A 16071-nucleotide genomic window follows, 5' to 3' on the forward strand; every position below is an offset into this window, starting at 1 on the left:
GAGGGTGGTGGGCATGGCACAGGCTGCCCGGGGCAGTGGGCACAACCCCAAGAAGCATCTGGACGCCACTCTCAGACATAGGATGTGGGTGATTTTGTGTGAAGCCAGGAGTCAGACTTGATGATTCCTGTAGGTCCCTTCTAACACAGCTTAGTCTGTGGTTCTAAGTAAACCACATTTAAACCTCCAGTCTTGGTTAAGGGAGACAATGTAGAAGCTTTGTTAGAAGTAAAGCAGACTTCCAAACAGGTTAATTTGGCAGGAAGAAAGACAAATTAGCTCACAAAGAGCTCCCTGTTGCTAGTGCTAAACTGCCTTCATTACCCAAGGTAATGAGCTAGCTTGGATGTATCCATACTACAGTGCCATCTGCACTGTGCAATTTCGTGAAGTCAAAGCTTCAGTATAAAAACCAGAATGTAACACTCCTGCTGCCTTCATTAATGAATTCATATTCAAGTGCAAACAACCAAATTTAATACATGATTTTCTCAGCAGGAAGAAGGGGAAATAAATTAGACATGCTACAAGTGCTGTACCTCTTCAAGGTGTTCTTATCTGCGGGATGAGAATCGTGTTCACTGTTTAGTCAATCTGATTTACTGTGAATACCTATGTTATAGACCACACTCATTATTTCTGTCTGTAAGAGTAATAATAGGAAAAGCAATAATAGAAATAGCAAACATTTCCTAATAACTCACCAGCAAGAAAACTACGCACAGAAAATATTTTTTAACTACAAGTATTGAGACAAAAGAAGTTACACAATCCAGTGAGCATAGAATGCTTCCAACTACTAGCAATTATGATCCTTTCTTACTTCTCTTCCAGCTTCCTGCAATCTGCACAGTGTGTAGGTCATCTGCAGATTCATTAGCTGAGTTTCCAATGAAATCAAAATTAAGACAATTTAGTACAAGCTTCAAAAGATGCAATGCTAGACTTCATTGCCATCGATCACGAAGGGTTAAAGGTTTTGCCAAAAAAAAAAACATCTTGTCAGGTGACCTGCATAAAACATGTTTTAAAAACAATTTTGAAAAGAAACTTCAAAGTTCACAGCAAGAGAACACATGCTAAGAGGAATAAAAAAAAAAAGGAATCCTTCAAATATAAGACATGTAGTTATCCTTAAAGACAAGGGAAAAAATTACTATCACTTGAGGTATGTCATTCATGTCAAGCTAAAGCTATAAGCCTTATAAGTTGTTGTTAAAAGCCCAGTGAAATAACAATTTAAAGTACTTACAGATAAGATGGGGCACATCAGTGATAAAGCCTGCTAAGATACTGTTAATGCTCACTGCAAAAATTAAACTGTAAGGTTTCATGCTCTCTGGTTACTCCAGACCAGCGTGGAACATCTATCATATACATCATATGGGAAAGGATTATGTCAGCAACTGGTGATTTTTCAGTTCAATGCCTACGATTGTCCAACCTGCTGAACAACATGGATTTCACTTAACATACTCACACTACTTCTTTGCTATGTCTAGAAAAGCCTCCCATTAAGAAAAAATAATAAAATGAACAGTCTGAATGTGATGTGAATTCAGCTATTTACAGTATCTGTATAAATACCACTGTCTCTGTTGCAGTAACAATGCAAATATAATGCATCTGTAATGTCAGAATAAAAAAGGTACTTGTTAAGCAAAATAAGCTCTTGGGATTCAGAAATCTACACTGAACACACAGCAAGAACACATTTTTATTTCTCACTGTAATAATGAAAATTTAACGTTTTATCTTAAATAAAGTTTCTGCTTCAAAATTACAGCACAATACAAAGGCATCAAAAACAAACCTCAAATTCACCAGTCACTGACGTGGTTCCTGAACGCTGTAGGGACACATGGGGTGTGGTGAATTTCTGGCCTCTTGACATATTCTGGTAGAGGAAGAAAGGGGAGATAACGAGGTTATAGTTACGTAATATTTCTCCCACCACTCTTCTGAAAGGAAGATGCATCTGACATGCTGCTTCATCAGCAGTACAACTGCACAAGGAAAGAAACATGCTTACTAGATTTATTTCCCAAGTCAGTTCTGAGAGTCATTATTCCTATTATACAATGGTCTGCAGTGTCCTAAAGAAAAAGACAACAAAAAAACCAACAGATATATTGCTCAAACTTCACTGCTTGTATTTAATAGTTTTTCAACATTTCTCAAGTCAATACTAATTATTAGTTTGAGATAAACCTAGTTGTTTAGAAGGCTTTCACACAAATCTCTATCACATTAATAGAACTAGACGTTTGAGCTCCCTAATCAGCTCTAAAAAAAAAAACATGTAAGAACTGTATGATAACAAAAAAACTGTCTGAAAAGAGTTTAATCAACTGCAATCAAGAAATTCACTATTACACGTTTTTTAAAGGTTTGTTCAGCCTTCCAGAAGCAATAAAGCAAGCTGTATGAAACTCAAGCCATTAAAAAATTAAGCCATGCACGGATGAAAGAGACCTCAGAGAAAATAAATACAGTTGTGAAATGGTACGTATCCCAAACCTCATTCTCTCCTCTCCACAACAGTCTACAAACCATTGCTTTGATTTTAATGACATATTCCATCTCCAGGAACGTGTGTAGAAAGCAAAACAGCAGCTATCAAACACTGGTTAGATCACACGCTCAGATGCAGGCGAGTTCCTCAAAACACTATGAAACTCACAGTGACTGGGATTTGCATCTGGTTGTCTTAACTGAGCTATTACAGAGCATTTCTTATCAAAGAAATAGATTTGTTTTCCAATTGCAACTTTGATCAGGGGACTGGAGCACCTCCCCTATGAGGACAGGCTGAAAGAGCTGGGCTTGTTCAGCCTGGGGAAAAGAAGGCTGTGGGGTGACCTCATTGCAGCCTTTCAGTACCTAAAGGGAGCCTACAGAGGGGAGGGGAATCAACTCTTTGAAAGGGTAGATAACTGCAGGACGAGGGGAAAGGGTTTTAAGTTGAGGGAGGGAGGGAAGATTTAGGTTGGACGTCAGGGGGAAATTCTTTACAGAGAGAGTGGTGAGGTGCTGGAACAGGCTGCCCAGAGAGGCTGTGGATGCCCCGTCCCTGGAGGTGTTCAAGGCCAGATTGGATGAAGCCCTGGGCAGCCTGGTCTAGCATTAGGTGGGATGATTGGTGTCCCTGCTTGTGGCAGGGGGGTTGGAGATTCATGATCCTTGAAGTCCCTTCCAACCCTGGCCATTCTGTGATTCTGTGCAACTAGGCCTTACCACTGATTCAATGGAAGACCCGTGTCTGCTTTCAAAGATGAAGTCTGCAGCTTCAGCATCCTTGGTACCAAAACTCATTTTTGTCACAACCAAATCATCGTTTTGGCAATGCTGAGAAGCAACTCAAGTTCAACTAACGAACAATCTGGTTTTCCCACCAGCCTAACTCTTCACTGACATCTATTTTGTATTATCATCTACACCAAAAGAAATCAGAAGTAAGAAGTTCAGAGAGCTCTCAGCCAAAATTTCACCTGTTGCCCTGCTTTCAATAAGATTAAGCATCTAGTAATTTGAAGGCTCAAGTCTCTTTAACATTTAGTATGAACATTCCTTGGATCTACAAATCTACAGAATGGGAAGATACAACCTCCCCTTCCCACTGCTGAGGAAAGCTGTGCAATGAACTATGGAGGAGCTGAGAACACAATTACACACCTACCTGCTATTATCCTTTTTTAGGTATTAAATCACGTTCAAATTCACACTGGATGAACTTTGCAAGTATTTGAAGCTACCATTGTTTAGGGATTTTTTTTTCCTAATATAAATTTAATTTGCCAGTAGATATACGGCTTAATTTTCTTTGCTACAGGAATTCTTAATTTAACTAAAGAAATCTCTTAAGCAGCTAAATTTTGTATTTAAATCTCCATCTTTAATGAACTACACACTGAAGAGTCATACTGCAATCATTTTAATAATAAATGCAAAATCCAATTACAGTACATTCATAAAAATTACTGCAAAATGGTGGAGTGCTATACTTGAGTTTGTTTTTAATAAAAAAGATATTGCATCTTATCTTTTATTAGACATTCCCAGTGTAACTTAGAAACTACATTAATTTGAATAGTACTATGAACAAACTCAGACTGAAAAACAAATATGACAGACTCAATGGCAAGAAATTAACTGCAACTTCCTGTTTTCTTGCTGAGTTGCCAAGATCACTGACACAAATGTACATAACAGATCACTTTAGAAGTAAATCTCCAAACATCTCATAATCTCCAACTTTTCTGATACCTACTTCTCAAAGTAAGTACTAGGTTTAATACCTACACAGACATTCAGAAACATTGATCAGAAATAACTTTTAACACCGATCTGTTATTCCCCCAAAAGCTTATGAAGGATTTTTTCATATCCATTAAATATATAAAATCAGGCTGGTTAATAAGCCACAACATGCAATCGCTGCCTCTGATCCTACAAGATACTGTATATCCCACATCTTTACCTACTGCTGTGTCTGACAGTACTTGCTCTAAATTTGAGGTGTAAGTTTGCCTAGTGAACTGTGCAAAGTGCACTCTGACTTTGTAAGAAATTCTTTCAAATTTTCAATACTGTGTAAATATACATACACACACACACACAGTATGTATAGTCTTTATATGTAAAAAGTTCACTTCTCTACCAACACAGTGGGATAAGATGAAATAACACAGAAGGAAATGCAAAACGAAACCATTACTGCCTCATTCAACTGTTTTAGAAGGAAGAGTAGTTACTTTTCCTTCCCAGATTCCCCATATTACTTTCTAAAATGTATAACTTCCACGATATGTTAAACACAGACTAAAACAGGCAAAGTAACAGCTACAAAAAAAACCTCTGAATTGCTTACCAATCTCCCATATAACAAAAAGTGTCTTGCAGATTTGCACTCTGCCATTGTATCTTTATGAAGCTACTGAGGTACCTAGTTATTTCTGCTTAAAACTGAAGTGCAGGCAAAGTCTCACTGCTCATACAGAAATCCAGTAAAAATAATAATAGTAAACACTCCAACAAGTAGTTAAAAATATATCTTTTTGACCAACATTCCATAACAGCAATTACATTTGAACTAGTTCTAGAACTGAACAGTTCAGCACAACTGAGGTTAATGTGTGAAACATCTGACAGTCCTGCTCTTCACACAGCAGAGTAGCAGTGTTTCCTAATCAGGTAAGTGAAGCTGACACCATACCAGAAACGTATCTCCACCAGTTTTAAAAAAAGATGACAACATTAACAAGAACAGATCAATAACAGGGGCTCACATTGATAATCACACCATGAAAAAGTGCTTTGGAAATCAGTCAGTCAGTAACACGGCAGCACTACAAATGTTGTGTGACATCAGTAACTTACCAAAGCCACTCCTTTCTTCAACATAGGACAATCTGCTGTTTTAAGCAGTTCTCTTCACATTTTTTCCACTCAAAATAACTTAGTGACATGTTAATGACTTGAAATGAAGTCATCTCAACATGTAAGTGCATGACTGTTTCCTACCTGCAAGAATTCTTCTGCATCAGCAATAACGTCTTGGAAGAAAAGCTGGTCAACCATCCTAATTTGATAATTTTAGCAATGACATCAACAAGAGCTTGTGTGACAAAAGGAGCCGCTTTGGGTTGAGAAGTTACATAGTTTAGGAGGTAATTTCCTGGAAAAAAAAAAAAAAGGATTCTGAAATCAGCAATAAGTCTTTCGTTTAAAAAAATAAATAAATAAACCTAAGGAGGGATTTCTAAAAAGTTACATTCTTATGTTTAATACAATAACTAAGTTATGCTTAAGCATTCAATACAGGTAAGCATCTAATAACACAAACTACATCACATACACTATCCCAGGACAAGACATGACAATAGTCCATAAAGTCAAGGAATGCTGCTAGCAATCTAGAGTATTCCCCTGACCAACGCACATAGATTTCAGTGACAGACACTTCTAACTAGCAGTAAGTTTAATCCATTCCAAAAGATGTTAAAATACTAATTAAAGTCAATGAAAGTGAATTGGTACCTAAAAGAACACTGAACATTTGTATTAGAATTGGTTTCTCTGCCACGCGTTTCACAGCACTGCTACCCACAGAACAGATGTAACAGAGCAGATGTGCTAAAACACCATGTGCTTCTCATGCAAAGCCTTTCAGTATTCAACATTTAACTCATAGTTGCTCACTTTTTCAGGATACAGCAATGACTTTAAGGTAGATCCTTAAAGTAAGAAAAACTGTAGGATCTTAATGCTGCAAGTGTTTGCCTACCCTGGCATGCCTTTTGCAAATATTAGCACGGGTCTTAAGAGCTGATCATAAAGAACATCACCTGTAAGTGACCTGTGGGTATGCTAACAATACCTGCAAGTTCTATCCCGTCCCTAGAGGCATTCAAGGCCAGGCTGGATGTGGCTCTGGACAGCCTGGTCTGCTGGTTGGTGACACTGCACATAGCAGGGGGTTGAAACTAGATGACCGTTGTGGTCCTTTTCAACACAGGCCATTCTATGATTCTGTGATCCTTTACATACACAAACTAAATTGTTTTATTATCTTGTGGGATAAAGACAAAGTATGCCCTCAAAAATGAACATTAAAAAAAATAAAAGTGAAGTAACCTGAAAAGTAATCTTATTTTAATTCGGAAATTCAGAAATACTGTATGTAAACTACTTGCAGAGAAATGACTAAAGAATTTGCAATGACCTTTCAGTTCTTACTCTCACAACAACCACTTTCTGAACGAGTTTAATAAATGCACAGATCAAGAGAAAAAGAAAAAACAGACTTCCCACTGAATGGTTACTGCGATAACAAGTTTTAAATCAAATATAAGTAAACATTAACCACAACATTAGCTATTGAACAAAGGCTTGACGTCTGTTAGTAACAGAGATGCCCTGCTTACAAGCCTCAACAGGCAAGTTGCTGCTAGAACTCAAGCACAGGATGTCTACAGAAACCTTTGCTTCATTCTAAAGAAACAGCATCAGAAGTGGAATCCTAGATCTCATCCCTTTTGATGAAAATCACGCATCTAAAAGTAGTTTAATTATTCAATGGAGTTCTTTAGTTTTGAAAGGTGTACTTTTAAATCACTTGGTTTAGAACCATGAGAATTACCTCCGTTTCAGCTCTGCATCAAAGATAAGTCTTCTTTTTCTTTTTTAAAGTACAACACCTTTAGAATTTGAGAATTTCTAAAGCATAACAGAAAGTTCTCTTCCTCTATTAAAAGACTTGAAAGTATAGATGTGGCTAATAGCTCAAAGCACCAGACAATTTCATGAAATTATGATTTCTTCAACATAAATTTTCAATGTTACAAACCACTGAGTAAAGCTATGTAGTTTAAAAACATATATATTCAGAGACAGTTCACCAATGCAGTCTGACTTCAAATATAACCACAAAAGAAATTTTTTTACCTACATGTAACTCAGTACCTGAAATTGTTAGTCTTAAGTTATTTAAGTTGCTGAAGTTGATTACACATCACATGGAAAGGAGAAATAAGAACATGAAGATCGTATATAAATTGGGTGGCTGTTGGGGCCCACAGAATTTCTCTTATGATGGTCTCCAACATCCAGACCAGGAATCCAGAAGGTGTACTGGAGCACTACTTCATGTTGAGTTTGTTTCACAAGGAATTAGATCCAGGCACAGCATCTGGAATGCACTGTGGACTCCCATTAGTCAGGCACAGCTTTGCTGTTCTTGTTTGGCTGCCCAGCTCACAAGGCCATCAGTCCAATAATCAATCCAGAGCTCAACCACTGACCCAAACTGGATTCCTCAGAAACAACTTTTACTGTACACATTAATTAAAGGATCAGGCACAATACACCCTTGACAACTGTAAACATTCAAATACTTTCCTACAATGAATTCTGTTGATGTAACAGGTTTTGTAACAATCAGATTACATTACAGCTGAATAAACTACCTACTGCTAGCCTGATGGGTTTGGTTAGTTCTTCCAAGGTGTTACCCAATTATTATATGGTATTATATCTCAATTCTCAGTGTCTTAAAGGATGTCTCTGAATTACTTGGAAAACAGAGAAACCAATACTGAACTCAGCTTGAACCATAAACTCAGAATCAACTCTCCTATCACTTTACCCAGATTTAATCATGAAGCTAAGCATCAAAAATGAAACTGAGTAATGAGAAAAGAGTGCTTTAAGCTGACAGATCAACAATTTAGACTTTTTTTTATTACAATTTTTCTTCATCGTAGCTGACAGCTGGGAATAAGAGTAGGTAATGTTTATCTATACCAGGTTACACCACACTGGGTATGCATGGCTCTACAGATTACATGCACCCCAATTACAAGCTTTAGGAAGCAATGCAACTGAAAGCTAGATGCTTTTCCCTTTTGTCCAAGTCATCTCCAATGCAATGTATCACCTGTCAGCCTTACAGGGATCACCTCCAAAAGCCAAATTTGCTAGAATAGTTTACAAAACAGAATATTTAAAAAAAAAAAAAAAAGGGGGAAAACACAATGACTATTGTACTTAGGTGTTAATGGCCCGTGGATGGAGAATCTATGTGATTTCTACCAGCACAATTACATTTATGGATAACACATTGTTCTGATACTTACCGTTCTTTGTTCTAATAAAAGCTGGCACTGGCTAAGACAATCTGGGCTATTAATAAGCTCCAAGACCACATTCTCAGCTCGCATTTGCTGTGCTAGATCAGTTCCTTCATACACGTGATTACTTAGTACCTCTAGTTTTGCCAGGTTCTGTTAGGAAAAAGAACACAATTGAAACTTCTATGGAGACTCTTAATCCACAAAGGATTCCACTGAAAGTTTACAAAACCAGATACACACCACTGATTTCAACTGTTATCTCTGCTAAGCTTTCTAGTTGATCCACATTTTAATTACAAAAAAAAAAAAAAGAGGCTTTCTCTGCCAACAAATCAAAAAGAAGGCTGAAAATTAAGCTTCTGCATCTTATTTTCTGTGCTACCAAAGTAAGGTTCACATTGTCTGTTATTCTGACTCCTCACTTATGTTAAACAAACAAAAAAGAAAGAAGAAAAGATGAAGAATAGTGAACAGTTTGAGTTAAACTCCTTTGAAGACTTCTGGGAAATCTCATTTTAAAAGTTTTTATTGTTCACCACATTACTACATCTGGAAAAAAATATCATAGTCTGTATCCGTGGATGCAAACATCAGTGAAATATAGGGTAACTCAGAAGCTACAGTAGGAACAGAAAAGCCAAAATTCCTCTCCGCACTGAAAATGAAAAGAACTTTGTGAAAGGAAAAAAAAAAAATCTTCCCCATCCTAAGTACTATTCACACCTACTAGAGACAGCCTCACAGGAGAAATGAACCTTTTGGAACAGAAACACGAGTATCCATCAACTTGCCAAAGCCTATGGAACTCTCATTAAGATCTAGGCCTGTTATTAGAAGGTAGGTGTTAAATATTTCATTATTTGAGCACCGCCTAGAAAGAGCTGGAAAAAAGAACACCAATGAGCCTAACGCAGTATTTGACTGGCTTCAATTAAAAGTTCAAACCCAAATCCTTTTTGCTGGTCCTTCCAAAAATACATTTTATACCCGAAGTAAAAGATCTGATTTAGTACAATCTAGCATTTTTTTTAGTTGAGCTATTTTAGACACAGAGTTCTTTGTCTTGACAAGCTTTTTCTGAATTTTAGTAACAATTCTGTAGGAGGCTTTTCAGTCAAAAAAAAATAGTCCTGTACTTATTCACTGAAGAAATTTTAAGGAATAGTATATTTGCTTCTGGAATGAACAGACCAAATAAATACATCTAAGACTGAATTCAAGAGAGATGTCCTTTGCTTGTTTGTCTGCTTTTCTTTCCCCTGAATTTTGAGGAGAGTAGACGAAAAATAAAGAACTGGTAATGACCCCAGATACACAATTTAAAATGAGGCAAGATTCACTTCAATTAAAGAGAAAATTAAGACTCATAAAATGCAAGCATTCACATTAAGGAAAATACAAAATAACAACACACATAGACACAAAAAAAAACAAATGCCTTATGAGGCTAAGACATGGCAATAAGGATATCTAGCAAATATGGTTTTCAAAGCATCCTTCCAAAATGGAGCAATCCCATCAGACCTTGAGATGTATGATTACTACGTCATTACAAGTAGAAGGTACAAACCCTACATAGTTGATCTGAACTGTGATTTTCAGATCTGGACAAAGATAAGTTAGCAACAAGTTCAGGGAAAGTCCAAGAGAAAACTGGGATATGAGCTTAACCATCAGCATACAAACTTGTATTAAAAGAGTCAATTATTATCATGAACTCATTAAGTAATAATGGAAGAACTGAGAGTGGATTTCAAAAACATACACGCTTTAAATGTACTCTCTTTGTGTATTAATGCTACACTGAAATCTAACTTCTTGTTGACATGCTAAAACTGCCAAGGATCACACTTTATCCACAGGATAACGAAGCAAACCGACCATGATTTTTTTTTTTTTTTTAAAGCAAGTTTGAACAAGAAGAAGAATGATTTCCAATGAAAAGTTGTTTGTTGGAAATTGAGAGTGATGATCTTTCAGCACTTTGAAATGCTCTATTTGGATAACCCAGTCTCAAGAAGATGCTGTGATAATGGTCCTCACGGGGAAGGTAGAGGTATGGCCAGAAACTGCTTGGAACTCTGTCAGGGAACTTGCCAGAGGTTCTATGGGTTACCCCTCAAACGTGACACTGAGGAAACATGTCAGCTCTCCTTGACTCAGTGAAATCAACAAAGACAACACGAGTCAAGCAAATACAACCATCTCAAGTACAACAGAAATTCAGCAGAGCAACTTCACCAGGAAAAAAATACTCAGACAAAACAACGACAAGTCAAGACGGTGCCAAAAAGTCTACACTAACTCTATAAACTACACCCGTATCTCCTTCAAAGTAACAGAAGACTGACACGTCCCTTTCTGACTGTGACACAAAACACGTGAAACTGCTGCTTTCCACCACCACGACTATTCAAATCCTTATCAACAGCTGAAAGATGTCCCTAGGAAAACAGCAACGGCATCACTGCAGAGCACCCCGGAGGTCAGGAGCAGACTGCCACAAGAAGCAGCACTTCTGATCACAACGTGGAACGTTTTCCAAGACAGAGATTCAAGCCCTCACGAGAAAAGTTCGATGTTGACTTCCTTCCGGCCATCACACTTCTGTAAGCTGCAAGAACAAGCTAAACAAAATTAACCAGACGCTTCTGGCCGCCGCTGCCGCCCTCAGGAGCCCTGGCAGCTCTCCCAGCACCGAGGGCCACAAGCACCAGCAGCAACACGGCAGCAAAGCAGGCGGGTTCCCGATTAAAGCCCTGCTGACACTGACAAATCCCCCCAGACGTTTTCATTTATCACCCGAAAAACACTCTGCGGGGAAAGTTCGCTCAGTCCCACGGGAGAGCAGCACCGCTGACACGCCGGTGCCGACGGCGGGGACGGCAGCAGCCCTCGCACCGCCCGCCGTGCGCCGCGAGCCGCCCGAGCCCCCAGCGCCTAAGATGGCTCCTGCGCTGCCAACCCAGGGAGCCGCACGGGTCCGAAGGAACGCCCGACAGCTCGGACGGAGCCCCGCGAGGCCTCGTTCGCTGCCCGTCCCCCTCGGACACGTCCCGGGCACGGCTGTCCGCGGTGTTCGGACCGCAAGTTCGGCGCGGAGCCCAGCGGCGCCCTCGGGAAGAAGCGCAGCGCTGCCGGCTCGCACGCACCGTCACGACGGGGAGCAGAAAAACCCACCCGTAGCCGCGCGGCCCCGGAGGCGGCGGCGGCAGCTCGGCACCCGCCCGGGCGTTCCGACACGGCCGCTCCCGCCGCCTCCCGACACCTGCGGCGCGGCGCCGCTCTCCTCAGCTCCGCTCCCGGTCACCCGCGGCCCCCGCACCGCCGGACCCCGCGACCCGCTGCCCCTCGCCGCGTCCCGGCGCCGCCCCCAGCGATCGGGCCGGCTCCCTTCGCCTCGCTCCGTCTGCCGTGCCGCGCCGCACCGACCTGGCCGGGCGGGGCCATCTTCCCTAACGGAGGGCAGGGCTGTGGGCAGTACCGAGCCGCTCCGCGCCGGGGCGGTGCGGGGCGGCCGCTGGGCGGGGCGCGGGAGGCTCGCGCTGACGGGTCCGCGTGGGGCAGCGCGCAGGGGGCGCCATTTTGTGAGGGCGGAGCGCAGTCGGTGCTCACGGGCTGCCCTCCTGGCCCTTGGCAGCTCCCTGCTGGTGGGAAGGACCAGGATTTTCAGTAGGTACCGCGACTAGGTGCTGCTTGAAGCGATTTAAGACTTATGTTTTGCTTTGCGTAACGAAGCTTTTGCAGATAGCACCATGTTGGCGATGCGTATGAGGATAGGTGGACCTGGACAGGCTGATCGCTGGGCTGAGGCCAATGGAGTGTCGTTCAACAGTGCCGGGTCTTGCAGCTGGGCCACAACAACCTCAGGCAGCGCTACAGGCTTGGGACGGTGTCTGGAATCTGTGTAGAGGAGGAGGATCCAGGGGTGATGCTCAGCCGAGTGCTGACCGTGAGCCAGCAGTGTGCCCGGGTGGCCAAGGACACCAGTGGCATCTTGTATTGGTAATGGTGCGGCCAGCAGGAGCAGGAGCTGATGGCCCCTCTGTGCTCAGCTCTGGTGATGCTGCGCCTCAAGTGCTGAGTTCAGTTTTGGGCGCCTCACAAGAAAGGCATTGAGGCCCTGGAGCGTGTCTGGAGAAGGACAACAAAGCAATAGAATAAGGGGGAACGGCCGCAAATTGCAGCAGGGCGGATTCAGGTTGGATATTAGGAAGAATTTCTTCTCAGAAACCTGAACTTCCCCTAGCGCAGTTTAAGGCCAGCGCTTCCCTCGCTGTCAGCCTGGGAGAAGACGCTGACCCCCACCTCACCACAACCTCTTTTCAGGGAGATTTAGAGATCTTGTTGCTAAGGTCTCCTCTGAGCCTCTTCCTCTCCAGACTGAACCATCCCAGCTCCCTCAGCCAATCTCCATAAGACTTGTGCTCCAGACCCCTCACCAGCTTTGTTGCCCTTCTCTGAACACACTCCAGGACCTCAGTATCTTCTGAACAGTCCTCCAGGTGCCACCTCACCAGTGCCGAGTAAGGAGGGATGATCACCTGCTTCTGCCGATTCACGGAATCACAGAATGGCCCAGGTTGGAAGGGACCTCAAGGATCATGAATCTCCAACCCCCCCGCCACAGGCAGGGCCACCAAGCTCCACATTTAATTAATTAATTAATTAATTAATTACTGTGATATTTTTGATACAAATTGGGATGGCATTGGCCTTCTTGGCCACCTGGGCACACTGCTGCCTTATATTCAGTTAGCTGTCAACTAATATCCCCAGGGTTCTTTCCTTCCATGCAGCATTCCAGCTACTCTGCCCCTGGCTTGTAGTGTTGCACGGGATTGTTGTGGCCAAAGTGCAGGACCCAGCACTTGGTCTTATTAAAGCTCATACTGTTTGCCTCTGCTCAGTGATCCAGCATATCCAGATCCGTAAAGGTCAGTGAGGTGAGTACTGCACAAGTCAGAGACACAAGAAGATCAATACAGAGATTATCTAGCAGGAAGCCATTCTATGGTTTTATAATTTGAGCAATGTCTACAAGTATCTGCATAGGAAAAGGTGCACTTTCTTGCAGACTGCTGAAGTTGGGAGGGAAAGATATAATTCTAACCTCTATAAGTTGAAGTTGGGCAAATTTGCAACAGAAGTAAGCAGGCTGGCTATTGTTGGAGTGGCTTACCCAGAGACTGGGGTACTCCCTGTCAATAGATCAAGAGTGGCTATTTTCATAAAAGCTGACACAGTAAGTGCGTGAGCTGTGTCTTGGATTGGAAATTGGTGAAGTGCGTGGTTGTTACAGACTGCGTGTATGCACAACACTGTACCATATGCATGCAAAACAACATGTTTTTGTCATGTGAAAAACCTCTTTACTGTCAGAGCAGGCTGCCCAGAAAGGCTGTGGAGTCTCTTCCTCTGGAGATATTCAGGACCTGTCTGGGTGCCTGCCTGTGCAACCTGCTCAGGGAAGTGCTTTAGCAGAGATTTGAACTCAGTGATCTCAGTGGTCCCTTCTAACCCCTACAATTCTGTGATTAGGCAAAATGAGAAGCATTTGTGTATTCTGTGTCCCGCTGAAGGTGAACAGTGATTCTTTGCAGCGTAAAGCCAAACTGAACCTAAGGTAAAACTCAACAATGCGTATGTGTTCAGGCATCATAAGATGCATTGGGACAGCAGCACAGGGAGGAAGGAGGTAACAACAACTGAAGTGTCACAGGGGGTAGGCAACAAAACCATTGTATGGTATCACTGTGATACCAGCACAAGCTGGGGAGAAGTTAGCAGTGAAAACCAGCCATGGAATGTCTATGGACTATTGTCATACATAATACATAAAGGAATTTTGATCTTCTTATTGGGCACACTGTTGTTTGATGTCTTAACCTAAGAGTAAGGATTTTTGTCTGAACATCCCCTGCTCAGTCTCCCCAGTGATCTGTAGTCCATGGCACTTTTATTCTGCTTGACAGATGACAGGAGGAGTTTGTGTAGAATTGCTGTTTCTCTCCTGCTCTGTCTCCTGCTCTTGTGAAGGCTGGTAGCCCAGAGATGGCAAAATGAGTATATGGAAGCTGCTTCAGAACAAAAGTGAATTTGATGTATTCTTAGCTGGAATCACTATCTAGCAGTGGGATCAAGAAGCAGTTAATGCCACTCTAATTGGGCAGGAATAGTAATTTCTTTGTACATGAACTATCACAGTTGAATGATGATATCATCTTTGAATCACATGCTTTTGTAGAAAATACATCATTAATTACTGGAGAGTGAAGCAAAATGAAGAAGGAAAATGATTTTAAATGGAGCTTCTTGATCCCGTGCCCTCACAACTGGCTGGTGCTTCTGAAATTCAAATAGCTCAGACTGCTCAGTCCCCTAATTATTGCTCCTCAGTCCAGTGCACCCTTTTTCATCCTTTACCCTGTGCTGAAGCAGAATCATTTATCTGCAGCCATTGTCTAAACTAAAGGAAAAGTAAAAAAGCGTGCCAAATGCCCAGAAAAAAAAAGGGACTGACGATATGCAGAAGGGAAACAAAGGATTTCAAAGGGAACTGGGGGAACAGATCATAGCAGAGGGATCCCCAGGGCTACGGAGGAATACGGAATGAAACAGTGATGTGAGGGACGAGAAAAGTCAGCCATAAGTTATGATGTGGCAGTTGTGGGAGATTTTCAAATGCTGTAGATATATAAAGTGTCTGAAGAGCCAGAAGCAGCTTGCTGGTGTAGGTCAGAAAGCTAACAAGTTCTTGCACAGCCTTTCAAGACCTTGACCCAAAGATTAGTTTCAGTTCTAGCACTTACTGTAACTCCTGCTCCAGGTGATGGGCCATTACATATGCTGTGCCACTAAATCATGCAAAGACATGAAGAAATAAAGTTAGTAAGTTAAACAGTTGAAAAGCTGCGCACAGGCTAAGGACACTACAGGCAGCTGAACATGAGAGAGCTTGTGCCTTCTGCAGCACTGAGCCAGCCTCTTACCCAGAGACATCCGCCCATTCCTCATCAGCCTTGGTCCCAGTTCTGGACCAGCAGATGAGCACAGGTAGAAGCTGAAAGCACAAAGCTCGTACCACAGGGCACACAAGTGGTGCTCGCTCTGCAGCATGCACAGCAAGACTGTGACTATTTCTTCCTTGGTTTAATCAATTTAATCATTTAAATCTCTCAGATGTGGGCAATTGCACTTCTGTATCCAATTTCTGTTAACGACAGACTGATTATTTTAAAGGGAAAAAAACAGTCTAGCTAAAGAATTAACAGATTCCTAGACTAATACCTAACAAGCTCCTGAGATTTAACATAGCAAGTAAGAATGTGAGATTATGAAACTGCTTCAGACCGTGTCGAAGTCCTAGCACTAAGGACAAATCTGTGTTAAGGAATGTAATTTATTTAGAAGCTTTCATGCAATTCCTTTATCCTTA

The 16071-nt window shown here is 41.7% G+C and overlaps 1 protein-coding gene across 1 annotated transcript in view; it reads right to left on the bottom strand.

Annotated features, from left to right (window-relative positions):
- RANBP17 (RAN binding protein 17) overlaps positions 1-12305 on the bottom strand; it is a 147508-nt gene extending 135203 nt beyond the window's left edge. The window contains 8 exon segments of the mRNA XM_090151102.1: positions 824-1011; positions 1825-1897; positions 2033-2096; positions 5524-5576; positions 5579-5677; positions 6287-6296; positions 8637-8783; positions 12066-12305. Of these exon segments, the coding sequence (XP_090007228.1) occupies positions 824-1011; positions 1825-1897; positions 2033-2096; positions 5524-5576; positions 5579-5677; positions 6287-6296; positions 8637-8783; positions 12066-12083 (652 nt within the window). The 5' untranslated portion in view covers positions 12084-12305.
- Positions 12306-16071: the final 3766 nt, after the last annotated feature.

Source organism: Phasianus colchicus, chromosome 15 (assembly GCF_987193195.1).
Source record: "Phasianus colchicus chromosome 15, bPhaCol1.hap1.1, whole genome shotgun sequence".
In the NCBI taxonomy this organism is placed as follows: Eukaryota; Metazoa; Chordata; class Aves; order Galliformes; family Phasianidae; genus Phasianus; species Phasianus colchicus.